At 50.7% G+C, this 23586-nt stretch overlaps 3 protein-coding genes across 6 annotated transcripts in view; 1 reads left to right on the forward strand and 2 right to left on the reverse strand.

Moving 5' to 3' along the window:
- Positions 1-43: 43 nt before the first annotated feature.
- Positions 44-18560, reverse strand: P4HTM (prolyl 4-hydroxylase, transmembrane). Its single transcript, XM_055708868.1, has 9 exons — positions 18258-18560; positions 18106-18187; positions 8593-8783; positions 7476-7572; positions 4624-4786; positions 2823-3008; positions 2328-2418; positions 1627-1750; positions 44-385 (listed from the first exon to the last, which is right to left on the reverse strand). The coding sequence occupies exons 1-9, from the start codon at positions 18513-18515 to the stop codon at positions 162-164; spliced, it is 1416 nt and encodes a 471-aa protein (XP_055564843.1). The 5' UTR covers positions 18516-18560; the 3' UTR covers positions 44-161.
- Positions 9178-16878, forward strand: LOC102047087 (secreted frizzled-related protein 5-like). The gene is made up of 4 exons (XM_005432627.3): positions 9178-11249; positions 12007-12179; positions 13106-13192; positions 14043-16878. Exons 1-4 carry the CDS (start codon positions 10924-10926, stop codon positions 14375-14377), a joined length of 921 nt encoding a protein of 306 aa, XP_005432684.1. The 5' UTR covers positions 9178-10923; the 3' UTR covers positions 14378-16878.
- A 98-nt stretch (positions 18561-18658) lies between the features above and the next one.
- ARIH2 (ariadne RBR E3 ubiquitin protein ligase 2) overlaps positions 18659-23586 on the reverse strand; it is a 34796-nt gene continuing 29868 nt past the window's right edge. For 3 of the 4 annotated variants that reach the window (XM_055707022.1, XM_055707023.1, XM_027806218.2), the window contains 2 exons: positions 22768-22851; positions 18659-22364 (listed from right to left, as the gene is read on the reverse strand). In XM_055707022.1, coding sequence (XP_055562997.1) covers positions 22293-22364; positions 22768-22851 — 156 coding nt within the window. In that variant the 3' untranslated portion in view covers positions 18659-22292. Of the gene's footprint in view, positions 22365-22767; positions 22852-23487; positions 23564-23586 lie in introns of all 4 variants that reach the window. The other variant, XR_008731726.1, reaches the window with a different exon arrangement.

Consider the following 23586-nt stretch of genomic DNA (forward strand, 5'->3'; position numbering starts at 1 on the left):
GCCGCCCCGCCCCCCGAGCACGCGGACGCGGCTCCCGACTCGACACGCTTTATTGGCGCGCGATGCGGCCCCGCCGCACACGTGGCCCGCGGCCCCGCCCAGCGCGGGAAACGGCCCCGTGCGGGCGCCCCGCCCCCCCGTCCCCCCCGATCCCCCCCATCCTACAGCTCCAGGTGCACCCCGCTGTAGGCCTTATCCACTGTCCACTCGCCCGGGGCTCCGGCTCCGGTCCCGCCCCCCGCGTAGCGCTCCATCTCCTGCTGGAACTGCAGCTGCCGCCGGCGGTTGGGGTCCACGTTGATCCAGTTGTTGGCGATCCACTTGGTGCCCTGGGTGACCAGGCAGCCCCCGTGCAGGGCGAAGTCATCCAGCTCCCCCACCCAGCCTGCGGAGCAAAGCAGGCGGTGAGCTGCGGGGACCGCACAGGCAGGCACAGCCAGCAAATGCCGGCTCTCCTGCCCGCGGTGCCTGCTTGGATTTTAGCTCAGATAAATCTCACGGGAGTTGGCTCCTCCTGGCAACCTCCCGCCTTAGTGCCACCCCACCCCAGCACCTACCAGGAGTTCAGCGGGGCAGGGCCCCCGAGTGCAAAATGCTCGCTGCCCCCACGTCCCTGCTCAGCACATGGGGCTCTCGGGCTCTGCACCACCATTGCTGTTTTTCCCAACTCTTCCCCAAAGGGGAGGCTGGCATGGAAGAGATCGGTGCTGCTGCTAGAAGGCCTGTGGAAGTCAAGAGGCTCGCAGACCCATTAAGAGACTGCATTTCAGCAACTCTAAACGATCCTCTCTTTACAGAGGTCCCACTTTTTTTTCTGTGGCAGACTTGCAGCAGCAGCCGTCTTCCATTTAGGAACAATTTGCTCATAAAAACACAACGGGGCTCTTCTTACAGGAGAGCGATGGTCTTGATATTATCATCTAACAGCCCAAATACTGGTCTGTTGGAAACATGGGCTGCTCTCTGGGGACCAGGGATGCTATGCTCCTTCTTCCCAGCACCACTCAAAATCTGCCATCGAAACACTCTGGAGTCACACTCAGCAGCAGCCTGGAAGATTCATGTCAATTCCCCAGCCTGGCTGTCAGGGAAAACTGCACTGTGAGAAAAACAGCCCCAAGGATGCGTATCATCAGGCTGCAGCTGAGCTATAAAGCAGGAGTTGGCCCCAAGCACAGCAGAGCCTTGCGCAGGGCAGCCCATGCCTGCCTGCGGTGCAGAGCTGATGGCCGTCCCTTTGTCTACCTCCCCTCCCCACTGCTTTGGGCAACACCACATCAGTGAAACATTGTGAATTGCAGACCAAGTTCCAGCAGGAGTTTCAGCTTGCACAGCGGGACAGGAGGCAGCTAGTGATGGATAGCACAGCCAAGGTCTTTGTTTGCTAGCTAGTCCCGTCCCCCTAAGACATCAGGAGCCACTGACCTACTGCCTGTAAACAAAGGCCTTTCAGAGTCAGGAAGCTCCTGCTCAGCTGGTGACAAACAGACTCTACAGTTCCCACTAGCAGGCAGCTACCACCCTTTGGCTTTCTTCTGAGCTCCCAGCTGCTGCAAGAAGACGACAGCCATCACCTCCCACAGTCCCTACCCCTCCCAAGAGCTGAGTCTTGAAACAAGCCCGTACCTTCTCCGTCTGACAGGTAGTTGTACCAGAAGACAGCAGTGCCTTGCTGAGGTTTCACTCGCAAATTGCCCTTGTCACAGTTTTTCCGAGTATCTCGCAGGTCAACGTCGTTCTGGATCAGAGACTGGCAAGAAACCACAGAGAAGGTGTCGCAAACAGGGCTGGAATGAAGCACATGCACTGGGCTGCCTCTGCCGCCAGCCATCATCCTGCCCTTTGCCTGAACACCCCACAGGGACAGCTCGAGGCTGACGCTGGGCAGGACGGGGCTTTCACAACCCTCCCGGAGCAGCCAGTTCCAGTCTCCTGGAGGTCCATAACCTGTTTCTGAGCAGCCACTCATTCCTTAACACATCGCCTGACAGCAGCACAACATACCTGCCAAGACTCAGTCTGAGGAAACCTGCCCAGACAGAAGTGAGCAGGACCCACGGTGGGGTGGCAGCAAGGCCAACAGACCACCCCTCGTGCCTCTGAGCGGGGACAGCCCTGCACCTCTTCCCTCCGCCTCAGAGGGAAGAGGCCATAAGCGGAGCACAGCTTTCCCATGGTCTAGCTATGGAAGGCTAACATTCACTGACTTCATGCACCAGACCCCTTCTGCAGCCACAGCGAATAAAGACTTTCAATAATATATTGAATAAATATCGAATAAAGACTCAAAAGTCCCCAGGGGTAACACGTAGGCAAGATTCATTTACCATCTCTTCGTACGTCCTGTTATCAGCTATAGGAAACACTGTTTCGCCTCCCCCTGTCACATTGTTCAGGTAGAACAGCACCGTCACGTACCTGCAAGACAGAGTGGCTGTCAGGGGACACAACGCACAGGGGGAGGCACAGAGAGGCTGTCCCTACCCTGCCCCTCCACCATACATACAGCGGTTCCTCCAAGACCTCACAAAATATGATTTACATCATCAGCTTTTCTCCAAGAACAAGACAAGGACAACAAAGAAAACGTCCACCCACAACAGTGAGAGTGTGTTTCTAGCCTCTGGCGGGGATGGCCCAGCAGCTCTGCAGAACCACTCTGCCCTCCCCGCGTGGTTCCGCAGGATTCACACACCTCCCCCTTCACACCAGCCATCTCCAGAGCCGGTTTGTGAGCCCACCGCCCCAGCACTGAGTCCCATGCGAGGTGAGGCGACACAGCTCTCCACACCTCTTCCAGACCGTGCCAAGGCAGACTGTACCGGCAGGAGGTCTCAAAGGGAGCGCTTTCATTGGCGACCAACTTCGTGTGGCTGCAGGCAGTCTCGGGAAAGACGGGGCCGCTGTCCATGTGGGCATGGTAGTGCCCTCCTTGGTCGTACCGCACAACCTGGAGGGGCTCACTGTGCTCCACAATCTCGGGGGGCAAGCGAGTCAGGCGCATTACTCTGGGGAAGAGCAGAGCAGGGCAGGTGAGGGGAAAGCATTGTCACCCCAGTCAGCCACTACTCCCAAGCAGCGAATAAATCCAGAGAACCCCCTTCCCCAACAGACCGGAGAGACGGATGGGCTGCAGCAAGCATGCCAAGAGATAACTAGGTCCTTACAGGTCTGATGGACCGTCAGTATCAGCTCAGAAAGTCCTCGTCAAGGTTAATAAAAAAACCCCAAAACCGAAGGGTGCATCTCCAGCAGGACTGCTCTCAGCAAGACTTTACTTGCTCAGCAAGATCCCTTCTGTGTGTGTCCCTGGAGCCTTCACGTGCCATCTCATCGCTTCTCTGGACTCCTGCACACCACCTACAGACCTCAGGGGCAGTGAGCAAAGCACAGGGCCCCTGCCGAGAGTGACAGAGAGACTAGCTCTAGGAATATTCTTGTCACCTAACTCACCTTTCCCTGTTGCCTTTTCAGCAGCCTCCCCCCAGGGCAGAGGGGCACTGGAAGTGATCAAGGAGACCGGAGCCCTCCTGCTCTGGGATTTTTCCGCTGCTACATCTGAGATCATCCCCAAGGTAAGCAGGTACGTCTTGAGACCTGCCAAAGAACACTCAGAGCTCTGAGAATCTGGACCGGTGAAGCCCTCAGGGCAGGTGCAAGGGGAACACAGCATCCAGGTAGGATGGCAAAGCCCCTCCAGGCACCGCATGGTCCCAGGGAGGACTAACAGCCTCCTTCAGCGCTACGTCTTCACATCCTCATAGCAGCAGCCAACTGAAGAGTGTAAAAGCAGTACGCTGATGCCTGTGTGCGCTGGCTAGCTGGCACAGAGAAGGTGGCAGCCGCAGCCTGCTCTAATCAAGGCAATATGCGACCCCATTCTCCTGCTGGAATGCACTGAAGAGAAGGAGTGGCCAACAGCTGTTTTCAAGCCTCGGGACAGATTTTCCCCACCCATGTTCTGGGCAAGGACCAGCACCACAAGAACAAGAAACTCTCCAGCCAATTATTTGAAACTCACCACGGCTAAACGATTTGGCCTGCGTGCTGGGTTTTCAGCGCTTCCCAGTACCAAATCTGATATGAAGGGAAGGGTAGGAGGTTCCTCCGTCTGCCGTGAGCTGCCTTGATATGTGTGCTTGGAGGATTAAACTAACTTGGCTTACTTGAGGTGGAGTCGTGCTTGTTAAAAAGTCAGCTCTGAGCAGCTAAGACAGATTTCAGTGAAATGCATGAGTAACTAAGGCAAATGACAGTAACTACTGGCACCCAGACAGCATTGGAAACAGACAGTTTCTCCCAGTAAGCTCATTTACTAATTAGAATGAATTTTTCACATTATGCCAAGTCTTCCTGGTTTTATAGGGCTGTTCCCAAAAGTGAATGGAGATGCTGAAAGGTCTGATTTTTCTTTTTCCTTTTCCACAGGACAATACAAATTCTTGTTCTAATGAAAACCTCCTCTCCCCATTTTCTGTCTGTGTTCATTGCTCTTTATACACTCCAAGGAGTTTCACAGCATTAGGAAGTGTGACTATTAGCAAGTTTGCCACCGCCTCTCCCAGCACAGGCGGTCCCCGTGCCTACACAAACCCAACCGCCCCTCGGCTGCCGGGCCCTTACCTTTGCCGTATGGCTCTCATGACCTGGTGTGCCCCCTCGCCCTGGTACAGCCAGGTGTGCTGGCTGTTGCGCACCAAGTCACTCATCTTCACTTTCTGGCTTCCCATGTACTTGTGGAAATCGCGGATATTCAATTGTTTGAACTCCTCCAAACTCAGCACGCCTATGGGAAGAGAGGAAAAGCTGGCTGAGCTTGGCACAGGTAATAGCTCTTGGTGTCCTGTACTCAGAGGAACCACCAGCTGAGGGCAATGCACAGATCACCTTCCTCAAACAAACCCCCTTCAGGGTCCACCACCGTGCCCATCATGGGCTGAACCCCCTACGTGCAGCATTGCGGGCCCCAGCAATACCCTCACCTTTCGCAGAGCGGGGGCCGTACAACAGCCTGCAGAAGCGAGCTATTAGCTGCCGTGCAGGGTCAGAACTGGGACAGGCAGAATACCATTTTGAACTCTAAAAAGCTCCTAAAACACACAAACCAATCCATCAAGAGAAATAGCTGCTACAGTTCTAACATGTGCACCGCCACAGCCAAAAAAAACCAGTGCCACCTGATGCCCTCGGGCTTGTTACTTAGATATTTAAATAATGTGTTTAAGAACAGAGTGGGACACCTCAGACCACATTTTCTACAAGGCTTTGCAAACTAATTAAAAAAAGCCAAACCCAAAACAAGCAGTACATTCTTCTGCATTTGTGTAATTGCAAAACACAAGCAAGGAATACAACAGAGCACAATCTTCACAGTCTTGCGACGTTTCGTAAGTAGAAGTAACAGAAAAGTGAGAGGGTAAAAAGTGGTTTCTACTAAAACAGGTATTTCTTGTTTGCACTCAACTGGCCTCGGAAAGGGATGGACTTCTGCCTTTGCTAGCTTCAGAAAAATCCTCACATTTGTTGCTTCCCCTTTCCGAATGTCCTGGTTTCACCCAGGATCAGAGTTAATTTTCTTCTCGGTAGCCAGTACAGTGCTGTGTTTTGGGTTTAGTATGAGAATAATGTTGGTAACACACTGATGCTTTTAGTTGTTGCTAAGTCACGTTTGTACTAAGTCAAGGACTTCTGTTTCTCAGGCCCTTCCAGTAAGAAAGCTGGAGGGACACAAGCAATTGGGAGGGGACACAGCCAGGACAGCTGACCTGAACTAGCCAAAGGGATATTCCATACCACAGAATGACATGCTGAGCGTATCAGTTGGCAGGGGGGTTGGCTGGGCAGGTGATCGCTGCTCAGGGACTGGCAGGGCATCAGTCAACAGGTAAGTGAGCAACTGTACAGTGCATCACTTGCTGGGTCTTTTTCCATCCTTTTTGAATTTATTCACCCTTTCCCTCCCTCATCTTGTCATTGTTATTGTTATTATATTTAATTTTATTTCAATTATTAAATTATTATCTCAACCCACGAGTTTTACCTTTTTCCTGATTCTCCTCCCCATCCCACCAGGGGAGCGGGGGAAGTGAGCGAGCGGCTGTGTGGTGCTTAGCTGCTGGCTGGGGTTAAACCACACCACTGACGAAGGGAAGCCTCACGCTGGGGATCAGGTCCCCGAGGCCAGAGCGTGCAGCGTGCTGCACTGGGCTGCCCATCAGCCAGCACGCATCATGGGCAGCAAGCAGAGCTCCTCAGGCTGCAAACCCAGTGTGGCTGCGGGGCCAGCTCTGCTCGCTGGGCACACAGCACCCTCCAGCAGGAGGAAGGAGCAGCCACCAGGGTCAGCCTGGGACAGCTCCTCAGGTGCCAGTGGGCATGACCAAATTATCCACTGTTATTATTTCTAGTGTCTCCCTGTCCCCACTTCCCTTTACTCCATGTGGTCTTTGATGAGCAGTGCCACATCCAGGTTGTGACCTGGTCTCCTGGTGTCACATACCAATCTAACAACAGAGGGAAGCAGCACTCTGGAAGCAAGGTCCTGCCAAGAGCACTTTAACAGGACCTTTGATTTGTTAATGTCCAGAACGGTGGAAAAGCCACTGAGGACTCAGTCATACGCTCCTACCCCTGCCAAGAATGCCACCAGCCTGGAGGAGGAGGGCACGAGATGCCCTCCGGATATTTAGCCATTCACAAGGGTACTGCTTCAACTCCAAAGCAGCTCCTCCTGGGCAGCTCTCAACGCCAGGTCACTGGAAGAGAGCACACAGAGCCTGTGCGTTCACTTAATTTGATTAGGAAACAGAGAGTTGCCTAATTGAGGCCACTCTAATTAGAGCAGCAGAGGTTAGAACGCATGTCCAGACCAGTGGGAGCCCTTGGGAGACCGGGAGCAGGAAGGGCAGGAGTGGCTTCATGGAATACAGAGTTTGCAGCAGCAGAGAGGGGGGTCAGCAATAAAGGCTGACCAACAAGACCACTCCCACCTTCATTTATTCTGCCTTCCCCTGCCAGTGATGCAGGGCTCCCAGCTTTCTGCAGAAGCTTTCCTGAAAACAGTGGGGAAGTGGAAGGCACACCTTAACACTTGCAGCCCAGGTAACAAGGTATGTAGTCAGAGCCAGAGCGGTCTCTCAGACCATGGGAGCAGAAGTGCACCCTGACAGTCCTGTTGCAGAGGGGCGTGAACAGGTGCAGAGCTGTGTTCTTGACCTGCTTCTGCAAGATCCAAGCCCAGGCAGCGGAACTAGTCTGCTGCTAGAGTCGTGATGAAGGGGCAGGATTGCTGCAATGAGAGGTTTACCCTGAATTTACTTTTCTGCGAAGGTCTCTAAAGCAGTGTTATTGTCCTTTGAAGAACACATCTAGAGAAACGTGCCTGGGCAGGGACACAGCTCTTGCTCTGCCCCACATGGTTGTGCGAGGCATCCAGCATGCTGAGGGCAAAGGGATTCCCATGGAGCTGCTCTTACCGTTTCCATCAGGATCAGCCTTGACTGCAGCATACATCTCCCGGATGTTTTCAGGGGTCATCCACCTGCCGTTCCCAAGCCGGGTGTGGGTCAACACCTGAAATTCATAAATGGATCAACACCAGGCACTGGTTTCTTGTACTATTGAAACCCTACAGATTCCCTGCTTGAGGCCTGGCAGGCTCTCCTCTGCAGCACATCAGCCAGCCAGGCGTCAGCGCATCTCTGCAGAAAGAAGATTACAGTCAGGATCATCTGGCAGCCACACACAGTGTGTGGCTGACGAGCGCTGTTATTTCCAGTTTAGGTCATGGCAAATGACTGCTGGGACTCGGTTAACCAGTCCTGAGGTGGAGGGGGCACAGCTTTTTCTCTTGAAGGGAAAGGAAAGCTATTGACTATAAAAGTGAATGCTTTTCCAAAATAAAAGCCTGGAACAAAATGCTTCCTTTCCACATGGACAGAGAGATGCAGAAACCTGGAGAGCTCTCAGCAGGCTCTGACCTCCAGAGAAAGGAGCCTTGCTCTGGGTCGTCACTGGTGCAGCTCCCCACACTCCACAGCTCTTGCTGTCCACAGGACAGTTCACACCCCAAGCCCCACCTGAAACAGGAGCCTGGGGAGGGACATCCTTGAACTGCCAGCACCTGCCCTGATGCACCCTACCACACAGGACAAGGGTGCTGAAGAGCTGGGGACAAGGTGCTCACTGTCCCCCTCTGGGCTCATTAATAGGGGTGGCTGTGCTTTTTTTTTTTTTTTTTTTTTTTTTGCTGTGACTTTTGCACAGTCGGCCAGCTCCCCACAACGCAGTGCCTACGCTATAAACACACTTCCCTGGGACTCCGGGTAAGAGGAAACCCACAGCACAGGGAACATTTTACCCAGCACATTCAAAACACACATCTGCCAAGGCAACAGCATGACAAGTGCTGCACATTTCCCCACAAACTTCCATGCTCAAAGCCTGTCTTGAGACATGAAATTAAGCAAATACTTATCAGTATATACGGGGTCTGGCCTTAACCAAGAACAAGAGTAATCAAGAAACCATCTGAAGAGGGGATCTGCCAGAAGGTCCCCCAGCAAACCTCCTCCAGTCTGCCCTGCACTCTACCTCTTTGAGCTGCAGCTGCCCATCCTGATTGTGGTCCAGCAGATTGAAAATGTCCATCTGGCTGATTTCTATCATTTCCATGGCTTCCTCATAGTCATCCGTTGGTAGGATCTGACTCTTCTGCAGCCCCTTCAGTTGTGCCAGATGGACGATGAGCTTGCACTCCTCCTCTGTCAGGAAGTTGGGAATTTCTGCAGCAAAAGTGTCAGCAGCAACAGAGACTGAGGAACTGTTACAGTGGGACCCTATACCAATGGCAGGCCACTCAAGGAAAAAAAACCACAATAGGCGAGGGGGAAATTGAGGAACTGCCTAAGTCTGGGACATTCAAACACATCCACCCTTCTACCAGAAGAGCTCTCAAAGAGCATATACCACACACCTGAGCTGCTGGAGGCAGGTATTTTTACAGCAGCAGTTCCTAAATGTTTGGATCCAGGGGTCAAGCCCTTAAACTCTCTCACAGATACCACAATGGACAAAGGAGTGAACAAACACATGCATATCACCACATATTATCACTTCAAAGGTGACATGTGGATCACAGTCTGGGAACTGCTGCTCTACAGGAAGGGAGGCCAAAAATCTTTACGGTGGGCAGTGATGATGGCTAGGGTTTCAGGCTTCTTGCTCTCACGTGGAGAGGACAGCACTTTGCACAAAACCAACTTTTCAGGGGAACCTGGCACAATACTCTACCATGAAACTCAAACACCAAGCAGAAAGCTTCCAAACTTATTCCCACTCATTCCCCCACTAAAAACGGTCTTCAAATGCAGTATTAAAGGGGAAGACACTGCACATGGCAGACGCCACATCCATACCCAAGTAGCATCCCGGTATTGCCAGCTTTCCTTTGCACCGCAACACCAGCAGCAATCAGGCAATACCAGGATCCCAGGCAAATTTAAATGCAGAGAAATCCACCGATGACTATGAGGCTAAGGGATTTCTAGCTGCACAGCGCACTGGGCATGCATTTGCAAAGTGCTGGCGAGGTCCTGTTCAACAGTACCATGGCCCAGCAGGCTGGGAAGATCCTTCTGGCTGATGGCTGTCACTGCTACAGCGATCTTGTTACCAGCTGCTGAGACTTTTGAAGAGCGAAAGAAAAGCCACCGAAGCAGGACAGGTTTAGGCCCAAGGTCCTGCTCTCCAAATTGCATGGCTCCTGCAAGTATGTGCCAAGGACACATTATACCTCAAATACAGCAGCAATCCCCAAAGGGGGGGGGGGGGGGGGGGGGGCAGAAAAAAAAGTTAATTACTTCCATGACCTGAAATCAACCCTATCAGCTCAAACTGTCAATAACCAGTTGGCTTCTTGCTAAGTACAGACCAGAACTAGCCCTGTAGAAAATGAAATGTTCCTGGGAAGCCCCAGAAACACAATGCAGCCGGTTGTATCCGTAACGCCCTCCGAGGAAACAATTTCCGCCACAGGCAGCGTGGGGTCCTTGTGCCAGAGGATGCTTTGGAGCCAGAGCTTCCACTGACTGGTTTGAACCTCATGGCATGGCACCAGGTCCAAATGAACTGTGTGCCCTGGCAAGCAACACCCCCAGTATTTCCAGTTCCCCAAACTGGGCTACAATAATGACCGCCTCTGGAATCTTAATTACGTACTGGAGGAAGGACAGTTCTGCTCTTCAGTGGTAGTAACGGGAATTTGGAATGAAGCAAAAATTTTGTTTACTGGAAAGCATGCTCTGTCATGCAGGTTGCAAGGTGAGGGGGTTTCCAGTTCACTGCTGCCAATCCCATCTGCAAACAACCTGACTCCACAGCTGCAAATTAGTTCCTCTCTACCCTCAGCTCTCTGAAACAGTTAACTTGTGGCTGTGAGACCATCCTATCTCCCTGCCTGCTCAACAATAGATCCAGCTAAACAAATGCCTCCTAATTGACTTTGAGCAACACTTGATTGCTTTTACAAAAAACAAAAGAGAGGAAAACATTGGGGTTTATGAAATAATGACTAATCCTGGAGCAAGAGAAAGGGGATGGGTTGGAGCACTGGTGTCAAACAGAGATTCAATCTTGGCTGAAAGAGCCTCAAGACACATGGGCCAAGTCATTCATCCCTCCCCAACTGCCCTCATTTCCACACCTGCTGATCTAAGCCAAACCCCTGCTAAAATCCAAACAATCAGGGCCGCTGGCAAATGAAAATTGGCGCATTGTCTTCCCCATGAGGGCTCTGAAAGGGCCACACTTAATGAGGATGGACTGACAGAGAGGTGGCTTGTATGCTATAAAAGGCGTCCCACAGTCTGGAGCAGCTCAGTCTGGGGTGCGCCGCCTGTTTGCCTGCTCTCGGCTCGCTCGAGCATGGTCACGGCCCAGCGCAGGCACCCCTCGAGGTCGGGTGGCCCATGGCTGCTGGGGCTCCTGGCGTGCCTGCTGCTCTGGGGCTCTCCAGGAGCCTGGGCGAGCTACCTGAGGAGATCCTCCAGCTGCATGCCCATTCCACACCACATGGCCTTGTGCTACGATATCGGCTACTCTGAGATGAGGATTCCCAACCTGCTGGAGCACGAGACCATGCCAGAAGCGATCCAGCAGTCTTCCAGCTGGCTGCCCTTGCTGGCCAGGGAGTGCCACCCAGATGCTAGGATTTTCCTCTGCTCCCTCTTTGCACCAATCTGCTTGGACAGGTAAGATGTTTTTACAAGTTATTTCAGCTGTAGCAAGTAACGCTCCCCAAGAGTGCAACTGCATTTGCTTCTCAAGCGTGCAGTGTCATCAGCACAGTCCCCAAGAAGCTGCGCTGCCCCTCTCAGCAAGGGGCAATCGGATTACCCAGCAGGGACCATCCCTCTGAAAGTGAAACGTGAGCATTTCATCTCACAGCAGCGGAAACATTACGCTCCCTCCTCTGGATTTTCATGCTCTCCCACCCTAGGCACTGCTGCCATCTCCTCTAGCCGACCCCCTTGCGCACCGCAGCAGCTGCCAACACCCACCTCCCACCTCCCCTGCAGCCCCCCAGCCCTAGCTCCTGCCCTGAACTCTTAGGGGGGTTCTCAGCCTGACAGTGCCAGCAGCAGAGAGAAATCCGAATTTGAAATCTGGTTTGAGATGCAGCCAGCACAGTACAGAGCTGCTAAGGAAACTGAGTATCTAATTAGGCACTTGTAAAGGTGAGCAGCCTTTGCACAACTAGCGAAGATCCTGGGGCAGTGGGGGGGGACTGTTGGCAGCTGCCTGTATCGAACAGCCTCATCCCTCCTGTCCTCAGGAATTTGTTGTTTTCTGGACACGAATGTGCAAAAGATATCAAAGATCCCAAAATATCTCTGCTAGCGCTACAGTGCACAGCACAGCCCCGCACGGCAGCAGTGCAGTGCCAGGGCTCGACCCTCAGCCTGCTGCCAGGGTCCAGAGGTGCTGTAATCCCCATCCCCTCCCCAGGCTCATCTACCCCTGCCGCAGCCTGTGCGAGGCCGTCAAGAGAAGCTGCGCACCCGTCATGGCTTGTTACGGCTACCCCTGGCCTGAAATCCTGAACTGCAACAAGTTTCCTGCAGATCACGAACTCTGCATCGCAGCAGTCTCCACAGATGAAAATTCCTCGAGCAGGAGAAGTAAGGATTTTTTTTTCTCTCGTATGTTTTCCATATGTAACACTGAAAGCTTAAAAGGATGTGCCTATGCCTTGTTTCTATTCCTAGTTTTTCTGGTTTTAAGCCATGTTTAGAAGAAAAATATTATGAATTCTGGTTCTGTTCTCTCCACTGTGAACCAGGAAACTCCACTGTGTCTAGGAAATTAGCGTAACATTGACTGCAGCTTGTTCCCCTCTCTACTGTATTCATGAGCTCCCTGGGAGCCATCAGACCACGCAGGGTTTGGGGCAGGGGCAAGGAATCGCTGTAAAAGCCTAATGCCCAGGCACAGCGTGAGAGCTCATGGTCTGCAGGCTCCAGGCTGCCAGATGTGCTTCCAGCAGAGCTAAGGAGCTGCAGCCCTGATCTTTCAGCTGTGTCCAGGGTTTAAAAACATGCAAAAAGAAATGTTTTGCAAGCCTTCTCTTTAAACATTGGGAAATACCACAAAGGGACATGAGCCTCCGCAGGCATGAGTTACACGAGAAAAAAAATCTTTATGACTGAAAAACTAAATTAAACACACAGATACTGATGAACACTAGGGGAGATTCGAGAGCAGTTAAAGGGAGAACAGATGCCTCATTTCACCATCACTGGATGGAGTCTGGCCATACCAATGGCTTTACTGTTTCATCCAAAATAGGAGATCTTCATTAAGCATTTTCACTGCTGCTTTAACATGCAGCAACACACACAAGCCTAAACAAAGCATGACAAACGGTGTCTGCCCCAGCCACAGAAAGGAGAGCTTGACATATCCCACCCTGGTAGTCTGAGATAGCTCTCCAGGGACTGGGTAGCTCAGGAAGAAGCAAGCCACCACTCACAGATCTCAAATTTTCATTACGCCCTTTCCAGTGAAGCTTGACAAGGGTATTATAACCAAATTTCTGTTGCAGCAGTGCCCCGAGCCAGCTGCAAGGACTGTGAACTTGAGGAGGCCAGCACTGCCAGGGAGATCCTGGAAAACCTCTGTGCCAATGATTTTGGTGAGTTATCCCCACTCTTCCTCTCAATTGCTGCCATTCCTTCAAAGCAGCCAGGTAGTGGCACAGACAGAAAATGGCTTTGCCATAGCAAACTGACTTTGAGGAACCGCAGCTTTTACAGCAGGCCCCAGGAATTTTCATGTCCCAACTTACCTGTTGGGTAGCAGGAGGACCCAGCTCCAGGCAGCACTGAAGGTGAAGACTTGCTTTATTTCTGTGGACTCTGGTTTGGTTTAGGTCTGTGGCTGCTACGTACAAGCACTACTCTGGTTCTCCCTTGGAGGCCGACATTTCAATCAATGCCCATAAAAACCTTTAGCAACCCCCACGTTAGCTATTTCAAACTTCAATACCATTGTTCTGGCTCACGCAGGTAGCAGCCCTGGCTTTGCTCAATCAGCTGGCAGGAAGTTTTCAAGATACTGTCCTGAATTCATTCACACAAACTTCATGGGGGAAAAAAAAAGGTTAAAAATCCTGGGCAGCTGGCAGTCATGCCACCTCCTGAAATCTCAGCTCAGACAAAAGCCAAGTAATGTGCATGAGACCAGGACCTTGATGCACCCACTTGCTTGTGTCTATGCTTCCTACAGGGTTTCTGCCCGTGCAGCAGTGCTGATACACCTTTGCCACTCCCATAAAGAAAGTGGAGTAAGAAGAATAGTGTTCAGTACTGGAAACTAATCTCAAATGAGAGCTTTTACAAATTCACTGCAATTACAAGAGCTTGGATGGATACATTGCCACATTACAGAAACTATAGCAATAAAGCCTTGCGTTGGCTGTGTGTTTAAGTAGGTAAGAGCTATGAAAAGTGAACAGAACTAACAGCTTTTTCCAACCCCTGTAGCAGTGAAAATCCGAATCCTGAGGAAGAACATGACCACCACCATCTCGGACTTCGACCTGGACCCCTCCAGGGTGGAGGTCCTGAAGCATGGCCCACTCCTCAGAACTGAAATCCCCACCAGGCTCCAGCAGTGGCTGGACATAGATGCTACCTGTGTCCACAACATCATGAGAGGCACCCATGCAGGTGTCTTTGTTGTGAGCGGCGAAGTACAGAGCGACAAAGTGGTAGTGAACAAGGCCTATGCCTGGCAGAAGAAGAACAGGAACCTGCACCAGGCAGTGCGGAGGTGGAAACATCACCGCTGCCCTGAACAGGCTGGCCGGAAGGTCTGAAAAATCTCAGTTCCAACAATAAGAAACTGCTCCCTTTCCTATGGCTAGAAAACTCCTTTCCCTGGCAGTTGGTGTTTTGGAGATGTACAGTCAATATGTTTAGGTGATTCAAAGCAGTCATAGCCCACAGCTAGGGCCTCACTGCAGATCTCCGTTTTACTGAGACAGAGTTCAGTAAAGGATGCAGATTTCATGTATTCTTCTCCCAAGGCTCTGCAGATCCAGAGTGATAGATGGCTTTCTGTAGGATCCAACATCACAACAAAACTGAACTGAACTCTGCAGCCAAGCACAAACTAGAAGAGACCTTTAGTAACAGCTCCTTCTAGCTCTCATCATCATCAACGCTGATAGACAGTTCAGCTTCATTATTTGACCCTGAGACACTGATGCTGTTCAAGTGCCTGCTTGCTTTCTGTCCAGAGAGATTACACGCAAGTCGCCCTGACTGCTAAGTGATGCTTTGTGTGTAATGAAGCAAATATTTCACCCTTGAACAGTCTGAGGTAAATTAAGAGGGAGAGAAGCCCACCCTGGCAATGCCCAGCCCCTTAAAAGCTGAATGCTAAACTCTGTTCTTGAGCGGTCATTTAGGCTGTGCCTTCAGCTTGCTGCACTGAGACCTGATGAGCACCTGCACAGGTAAAAGGAAACAGCCGTTTTTGAGCAGGAGAGGTACAGAGCAAAGATAGCTGAGGGTTTCTGCATAACAGGGAAAACCATTTTTAAAAATCAGAAATTCAGTTTGGATCAGAAGATTCTGGTAACTGGGGAACTACCAAAGATATCAAGAGCCCTGAGAAAGAGCAGAGTGGGAACGTAACATCAGCTGTCTAAACCTCTACTTTGGTGCACGACAGCAGCTTCGCTTGGGACTCGGAGGTGAGCCCCAGCCACAGCACAATAGGAGCTACTTGCAGTTCTGATATGGGAGGAGGGGAGAAGTGTTACACAGCTGTCTGGCCTTCCACCTGCACGCAAGAAAGACAGAAAAGATGGCAAAACGCATTCTCAGCAACTTCTCTGCAGCTCACTCACCCAAGTAAGTAGGGATTGTAATTCCCTGAAGGAGTAAATACAGCTATAGTTCTACACTCCAGAACACAAAGCAGAAAACAGCAAATCACCAAATGAGAAAACAAGTCAGATTTCTACTGCCTAACAAAGCACTATCTGTGGAAAGTATTCTACACTGGATTAAACTTGGGACTGAAATAAGGAAATAAGGGGGGAAATGGCTTTCGGGAGAAATGCATTCTGCCTTGTTTGCAATACCTGCAGTCTTGGTTGTGGAGACAGCCACCCTGTTTGATGGAGACACATTGCCTCCTTGTGCTCATAATGCACACCAACAACCCGTGATGGGATTTCCTCTACCGATTTAGTGTGGGCCAAGATGAACGTTCAGGCACTCACACTGTAATTTAGTTGTGCCCTGACATTTGTGCAGTGATTACTTTTATTCCATGAGGCTCAAAAGAAAAACAGAGTGAGATTTCCTATTTTTATTCCTCCACAATGTCTTGTCTTGCAAACGGCCACCCAATTCACAGAATCTGCTGTCAGGTGGTCCCTGCAATAGCAGTATCTTCTGAACAGACTGCATTTGGAAAACACATCAGAACACATAAAAGCTCTGAAGGTTGAAAAGGCTTTGTCTGGTACTTGTTTTCCATTAATAGGATTATTTGATTACTAGTGTTTCCTAACTAAAAAATGCACAGATGGTCTGACTTACAAGCTTTAGAAACAGTATCTCTTAGCCAGAGGGGGAAAAAAATAGGGCAGGGACTTTTTCAAAGCTCCACGAAATACGCTTGGGTTGGGTTCTATGCAGATGACTTACCCTCATTTGAAAAACAAACCACAAGCTCCCCTACAGTGCTCAGTGCCATGCTCCAAAGCAGAGAGCTTACATTCAACCATTAGCGAGCCACCCCCTGCTGTAGTCCCACTACAACTTGCTCTGCTGAAAGCAAAGATCACAGACCAACCACTTATTTCCTTGAACTGTCTCTCACATGCCACAACACACTGTTAAAGCCCCAGAAAGTCAAGAGTCCTTTCTGCTAGCGACTTCTGGGTTTGTCTTACACACCCAAGTTATATACATGCTTCCACTAATTTAAACAACAGAGGCACAATAAATTAGTTTTTTTAAATCAGTTGATTTAGGTTGGTACTGTTTGCACAGATAGCGAAGCCTCTGGAAGTCTTTTTAAAGTCAGAGCTGGCTCCTGGCAGGTTCATCTGGGAGATAAGAGCTGTCTTGCGACTTGAGGTTTCTAAATAAGGGACTCCTTATCGAAGGACAAAGGAGAACAGACTCGTGTGGCATCTCACATGTTGAATGTCTGTCGCTGTCTGTAATACCATCCTCAGGGAGCAAAGCTTCCCTCGGAACTGATGGAGGTGCTGGAGTGACAAGTTAAAAGCTGTGGGATTACTGCCGCCAGGACCAACCTGCCTTTTACCAACTTCGGCACCTTCCTTGCAGGCCAGGATCAACTCCTTCACTTAAGTAGTACCGGTAGGGAACAGAAGGTGGAAACAAGAGCTTTCCCGAGTGATTTTTCCTGAGTAAAAAACCAGAGTGATTGCTCCAGACTGTGGTCCTGGTAACGACATCAGTTTTGTGATCACTATCAGGTATCAGTTCCAGGTTGGTGTGTCTGTTTACTTAATGCCAGACAGAAATCCACTTAGAAATGTGCAAACCAGGAGTACCACATATGTAGAAATGACAAAAGGACTTTGTATATTTCTTCCAGATACTTACTGCATTAAAGGAGTTTAATAAGAAACCTATCTGATTTATGACCAGGTTTTCAGTGCACATAATCTATTTGGAATGGGAAAAAACCTCTCCTTTTATATTATTGAGAAAGCATCTAAAAGACTCTCAATGCTATCTTCTGAGAGACAACAGGTTTTCTCTAACTTTGCAATAGTAGGACTTTCGTAATCATCTGTCCCAAAAAATGAACTTGTATATTCTCAGTGGATTTCCAGAACACAGAGCTCAAGCTTGATCAATGAGACTTTACCAGTCACAGCAAAAAACACAGAAAAGTAAAGAAGGTTTTAAAATACTTGAAAGACAGATGTTGCATGGCTGTGTATTAGGGCAACCAGAAATAAAGATAAATCTAGAACAGGACACAAAATGGTGGAAGACATTAGATCTATCACTTCTCCTGTTACTCGCTTCCTCAGCACTGAGGCACCGACACTAAATTGCTTCATCATCATTTATTACCAAAAGTTTGGGGGTCTCTTGTCCCTTCCTAATACCCAGCAGCTTCTTCGAGGTCCTCTTCAGTGATCCGCTGTCTATTCAGGGCATTTTAAAGAGAATCTGAAAAACCCGGAAAGGTTAATCTTCCAAATTCTGCAAAGTGGGCCAAGCAGAAGAAGCAACCTCTGGGAATACGGTATCAAAACGCCCTAAGCAACATCGCACGCTTTTTAACGCGGGCCCGCGGAACAGCGGCGCGGGGAGCGAAGCAAACACGCGAGGAGCCGTTTCCCCCCGAGTGGGTGTAAGGCCGCGGCGGGGCCCGGGACCCCTCAGCCGGGAGGGCAGCGCGGACAGCGGGGCCCCCGGCCCTGCCCGCCGGTTCCCGGGTGGCCCCCGAGCCAGCCGCGGGCCGCCCGCCCGTACCGGCGCGCCTGAGGGCCGGCCCGTGCCGCTGCCCCGACGGCGGCGGGGGGAGGCCGGTACTCACCGAAGAGGAGCGGCTTGAGGCTGAGGGTGCGCACGGCGTGGGCCCTGCCGGGCACCAGCTCCACCCGCTGCGTGTGGCCCACCTGCGGGGAGAGCAGCGGTGAGCGGCGGCGCGGCCGCAGCCCCGGCCCCAGCCCCCCGGCGCGGCCTTGCCTTGATGCCCTCGAGTCGCGGGAGGGCGCGGGCGGGCGGCGGTGGCGGCGGCGCCGGGGGGGCGGCGGGCGGCCCGCCGGTCTCGCCAGCGCTGAGGTGCACGAAGAGCAGCAGCCCCAGCACGTTGAGGACGTAGAGGTGGGCGAAGACCATGAGGACGAGGAAGTAGGGCCGCGAGCAGACGGGCCGCGGGCGGCCCCCCGGCGGGCCGGGCAGCGGGGAACCCTCCGCCCGCGCCGCCGCCGCCGCCGCCGCCATCGCGCCCCCGGCCCGCCAGGCCTCGCGCGTCACCCCGGCAACCGCCCAGCGTGCTGCGTCATCGCGCCGCGGGGGCGGGGCTGGCGGGAAGCCGCGGGCGCCGCCTCTCCCGCCCCCCCCTCAAGAAGAGCCAGGACACCTCCGAAGTTAGAAAGTCACAATTTATTTCAAATAAACCCAGGGCACACCTCTGGCAACCGTCTCCCGGGCGGGTTCCGCCGCCCCTGCCCATCTCCAGCGCCTGCGATGAAGAGCCAGGGCGGCAGGAGCTCTGTGGCCGGGGGCAGGCCGCAGTCCCCAGCACTGCCTGGCACCGGAGCGGGAGGAGGAAAGGAATTCCCAGAACACGTGCCTCGTTTAAAAATAAAGTTCTATTTTTTTTCACCTGCTTAAAAAGTCTAAAATTTAAGAGTGCAAGACTATAGTACAGAAACCTCCTGCTGCCCCTGTCCCCGCACGGCCACTGCCGGCACCCAGAGCAGCTGTCATGCAGTTTGTGTTACCGGTAGAAAACTTTTTGTTACAGTCTGGGAAGCCTGAGGACTGTTAGAGATGAGGCAGCCAACGCATTAACACAAGCGAAGCCGAAACAAAAGAGTATCGGATGCAGGGATGGAGAGAGAGGTGGCAGGCTGGCGCAGGAACTGGAAACAAGAGCAAAAAGAAAAAAAAAAACAGGAGAGCAACCGTTCCACATCTGCAGCAGTAACGCACCGCAGGGAAGCTCTGTACCTCAGAATTAATGGCTCCTGAGCCACTTTCTAGTCACCTACATTCGTGTAACCTCGCTGACTGGAACAGGGCCGTGTACCTATTAGAGGGGAAAAAAACGGCCTTGGCTTTTGGTGTTGAGAGCTCCATTCTCCTCCCTGCCACCTGCCCCTCGAGTCAGTCACTTTACACAAAAAGCCAAAGCCCCTCGGCTCTGCAGGTTTTGCCTTGGAGTCTACAACCTCCTGTACGACACCAACACAGAAGTCACCCTGCCTGGGCTGCAAATCAAGCCAGCTCTGTTGTTTTCTCAGCAGGCATAGAAATAGGATCTGCGCTTTCACCACCTTCAGAAAGGGTGTTTTGTTGTTTGTTTGTGGTTTGGTTTTGTTTTTTTTTTTTTTTTAATAAAGGGAACTGCTGACAAAGCTCTAGTTTCAGAAAATTTGAAATTTGTTCAGGAAGTTTGGCCACAGCTGTATGGTCTAGCTTGTCTACAAACAAGTATTCACAGCAAAGCATTTTGCAGGGGCACGGGAGGAGGGAGGGAAGGAGGCGGGGAGGGAGAGACACAAAACCCCATTCTCAAAGCTGGACAAATATGTAACAGCGGTGAGAGTTCTTTGGGATTAGGAAACTCCACATACCTGTTCTGCAAAGAGATTAGGTGTTACGATGGTTACCTTTAGACAACAAGAACACCAGCTTTTATGCTAATTAGTACTTTGCACATAACATGTTTAAAGAACAGTTTAAACACTGGTTCTATGCACTGCAAACTGCTGGGTCTCAGTAAGCCTTCCCCCATGCTATCCCTTCCCCTGGGTCCAACGTGCCCAGACTTTGACAATCATTTGGGAAGGGGAGAGGAAGGAAGAGACCGACCTCTAGAATATATCATGGGGAGCACACAAAGAGGCTGCTGCTGGGAGCAGAGGAGGGAATGAAGTCAAGACACAGCAGCTGGAGCAAGGACATATCCACTGCTACAGCTTCAGCCTGGAGGGGAGCCAGAACAGGACAGAGCAGGAACACAAGGAGCCATGGGTGGAGGAGATCTCTTGCACAGCAAGAAGCACTGCTCCCAGTAACCACAGACTCCCTCCCTGCCCTTGCCCTGCTCCCTGGCTCCAGCCACCTCTCTGCAATCCTGCTCTACCCTCAGCCACTTCTGCCTTAACACCTGCTCCACTGCCAGCAGCTCCTTGGCAGGACATTCGCCCGTTCCCTGAGGATACACCCCACACTGCGAAGGGAGGGAAAAAGGAAAAGGCCTCTCAGTTCGAAATTTTCTGCTATGTACAGCAAGCAGGGCCACAGGATTAGCTCCTATGACAGCTATTCCTCTTTTAAACTGATGCATCTCTTTTGTAAAAATCCATCTGCACAATTATACATGCTGCAAATACCTGGGTCACATGTCTCAGGTACATGGAAACAGCTCTGACAGCAGTTATTCTGACATGCAGGAATTTAGCACTTTTCCTCCCTCCAGTTTAAACTTTATCAAGTGACACTGTGTAAAAGTAATACAGGGATGCATCAAAGGCAATGCTTCCACATACAGCATGGAAGAGAATCCTGTAAGTTTCCCGCAGAGCTGAAGATTTCCTCAGATCAGACTCCAGCTCCACCTTACTGGCTGCAAACAACACGTTCCTGGTGCAGGTGACATACGTGCCTGTGAAATCTTAACATGTGGCCTGCTTCCTGCAGCAAACAGGCAAGCATCAGCGTTTAAGTAACCTTTTTTCATGTTAACCCCTACTAAAATGAACTAGGTTTTCATATTTTTATTTTAGTGTATATTTTACATTAGAAAAAAGAATGTTAATAAAAAAGCTCCACATGCTCCTAACAATCAATTTTCTGATAAGTCCCCACCAGTATCAATACTAATATACAAATAAATTAATTTTGCTAGGTAATTTTCTGACTGGCTTGGCGCAGGCTCTGCACAAGCAGCACACCTGTATTCAAGTGCCCGTCCACATTGCCAACACGTGCCAGGGAGTGTGTTGTACACAATCTTTCCTCTTCATAATGTAGCAGTGTTTAGTCTCACCTTGATAAATGGGATCAAATTTTCTCAGCCATGTTACCCAGCAGGCACAAATAATCTTTACCAGGCTGCATGGCACTGTTATAGCATGGATTGTTTCACTCTGCAAAAGCCCCAAGCCTTGATTAACAACTGTATGCTACTATTCCCTCATCACTCACTTTGGCAATACAACATCCTCCCCACAAAAACAAGTAAAGCAAAAATCTACGTGGAAGACCTAAAATTCATCAAATGCATTATCTGACCTGACTCAAGGCATATCCCCCAGCGTTAACCTGGTCTCTGCCCTACAATGCCTCCGTTTGCTTTTGTTTTGCAGGATTTTGCACAGCTGATTTACAAGAAAAGAGATGTCACATGTAATCATACTAGATCACGGCCACTGCTGGTACTGTCGGGTCAGACACAGCAGCAGCCACTCTTAACACCAGCCACACTCCTCGTGCAATGCCAATGCTACAATGCCCTGGTTAAAGGAGCACTGGGAAATCTAGCTGAGATATTTTGTAACCTCCTTCAGTGCCTAGGAGGATTTCTGGGACAGAGGAAGGGAGAGGGGGAAAAGCCCATTTAATTTACAAGCAGATTAAGGAAAAACACTCCACTGCCAATTTATTTTTAAAAAGGGTTGTGTGTTATTCTAAGGTTTGTCTGTATAATTGTACAACCGTTGAAAATACATAAATTGTAATGATCTAATACTATTAACAGCCATTCAGAGAAAAACTCCCTCCCCTTCTGAAACCATCAAGGGCAGGAGGGAAATGTCCCAGGAAATATGCCAATCTGAACTCTGGCCTCTAGCATGGCAGAAACAGAAACAGAAAGATAAGAGAACAAACTGGACTAAGATGTGGTGTTTGCATGTGTCTGACTTGCAAGGGGAGGGGTGGCTTTGTCCTTGGCCGTGTTCTCCCAGAGGCAGTGCCTGCTTATCCCAGTGAAGCTGCCATCACTTCACTCGCTGCTCTCACCCCTGCACTTTGTCACTTCCTCCTGTCTTATGTATCGTGGAAGTCTTTCAGCAGGGTCCTCCGTCTCTGCTCTGCTATGTGCATCTGATTCTCTAAGTCCTGGTAAAACAGAAAGTAAGTAGAAACTGTTAGCATGAACTCCCCAGAAAAGAGCTCCTTTTCTTTAGAAGAGGCCAAGCTCCAGCCTGAGAAGCACCAACCTTCACACTTCACATGCACTCTGGATCACAAGACTGCAGATCCTTTTCCTTTTGACGCGGGCTCCCTCTGCAGTTATCTGGCTCCTGTTCTTGTCTAAAAAGCTACACACTTAAAGGAATCTGCTCCTCACCAGAGTGCTACATGCAGCAAGCACTCCTCTTCTACAAAATCTGCTGGCTAAAGGTGAGTTTCTGGATCTAGTTTCTCAGAGCCCTCACCTGACTGCCTTAGCGCTCCCGCAGAAGTGTTAAGCCCAATGAACAAAATGTGGCCAGCAGGCTTAAGCAAGCAGAACACTCACCCCTCTGTCATAGCTGTCTGCTCGCTCCACCTTCCATGAGAGATTTTCAATTTCAGCTTCCAGCTGGGCCTGCTGGTATTCAAACTGCAAAGAGCAATATCAGAGACAGCAACGAGAAACTAGTTTAGTAGAGCAGTTTCATATCATACACTACACTTGAGGAGCAGACAAATGTGTTCTGCTGACAGAGCAGGTTCGTGTCTCCTCCTTAACCGCCTTCAGCTAGACAGTATCACTCCTTCCAGGAGTTTCTTGTGTAAGCACTCCCTGGAGCTGCACCACTCAGAATTAACCCGGTCAGCCTAAAAGCACTGCAAGTAACAAATCTCTCCTAACTCAGCTCATTTTGCCATAAATGGGTCACAAAATAGTCTTGTGAGCAGCTCTTCAGGCAGAGCACAGGGACTGTTAACCACTGCTGGGAGCAGTAACTTGTTTCACTGGCACAGTCAGATCCAGAGGAGAACATCTGTCCACAAGTCTTAGAGTATGTATGATGCTACAGGGAGAGACTGGATAACCGGTTTTACTGGACAACTGAGTCAAAGAAACAACCTCTTCAGTGAATTCAGGGCTATTTTTCGACACGTCCAGCCCGCAGGATGCACCAAGCCAGCAAGGAACAAAAAGCAAAACTACACCCTGATTCAAGGCTGGAAAAGCTATCCTCCAGCAGGTCTTCACATGAAATATGGCCCACAGCACTGTGATAAGTCTTACCAAGGAACAAACGCACACTTCCAGCCTCACAACATTCTGGATAAACTGCTTGTTAGTGAAAATGCAGTGAAGTGCCCTGGGAAAATAATGTAATGTATC

This window comes from Falco cherrug, chromosome 4 (genome assembly GCF_023634085.1).
Source record: "Falco cherrug isolate bFalChe1 chromosome 4, bFalChe1.pri, whole genome shotgun sequence".
NCBI lineage: Eukaryota > Metazoa > Chordata > Aves > Falconiformes > Falconidae > Falco > Falco cherrug.

What these genes read in the sequence shown, in the direction of transcription:
- LOC102047087 (XM_005432627.3), top strand. Translation starts at nt 10,924, where the DNA reads ATGGTCACGGCCCAGCGCAGGCACCCCTCGAGGTCGGGTGGCCCATGG. An exon ending in AAATTCCTCGAGCAGGAGAA is followed by an intron (nt 12,180 to 13,105) that starts GTAAGGATTTTT and finishes CTGTTGCAGCAG; the next exon opens with TGCCCCGAGCCAGCTGCAAG. An exon ending in CCTCTGTGCCAATGATTTTG is followed by an intron (nt 13,193 to 14,042) that starts GTGAGTTATCCC and finishes CAACCCCTGTAG; the next exon opens with CAGTGAAAATCCGAATCCTG.
- P4HTM (XM_055708868.1), bottom strand. Translation starts at nt 18,515, where the DNA reads ATGGCGGCGGCGGCGGCGGCGGCGCGGGCGGAGGGTTCCCCGCTGCCC. An exon ending in CCCTTTGAGACCTCCTGCCG is followed by an intron (nt 2,419 to 2,822) that starts GTACAGTCTGCC and finishes TCTGTCTTGCAG; the next exon opens with GTACGTGACGGTGCTGTTCT. An exon ending in ACAGGACGTACGAAGAGATG is followed by an intron (nt 1,751 to 2,327) that starts GTAAATGAATCT and finishes GTTTCTTGCCAG; the next exon opens with TCTCTGATCCAGAACGACGT.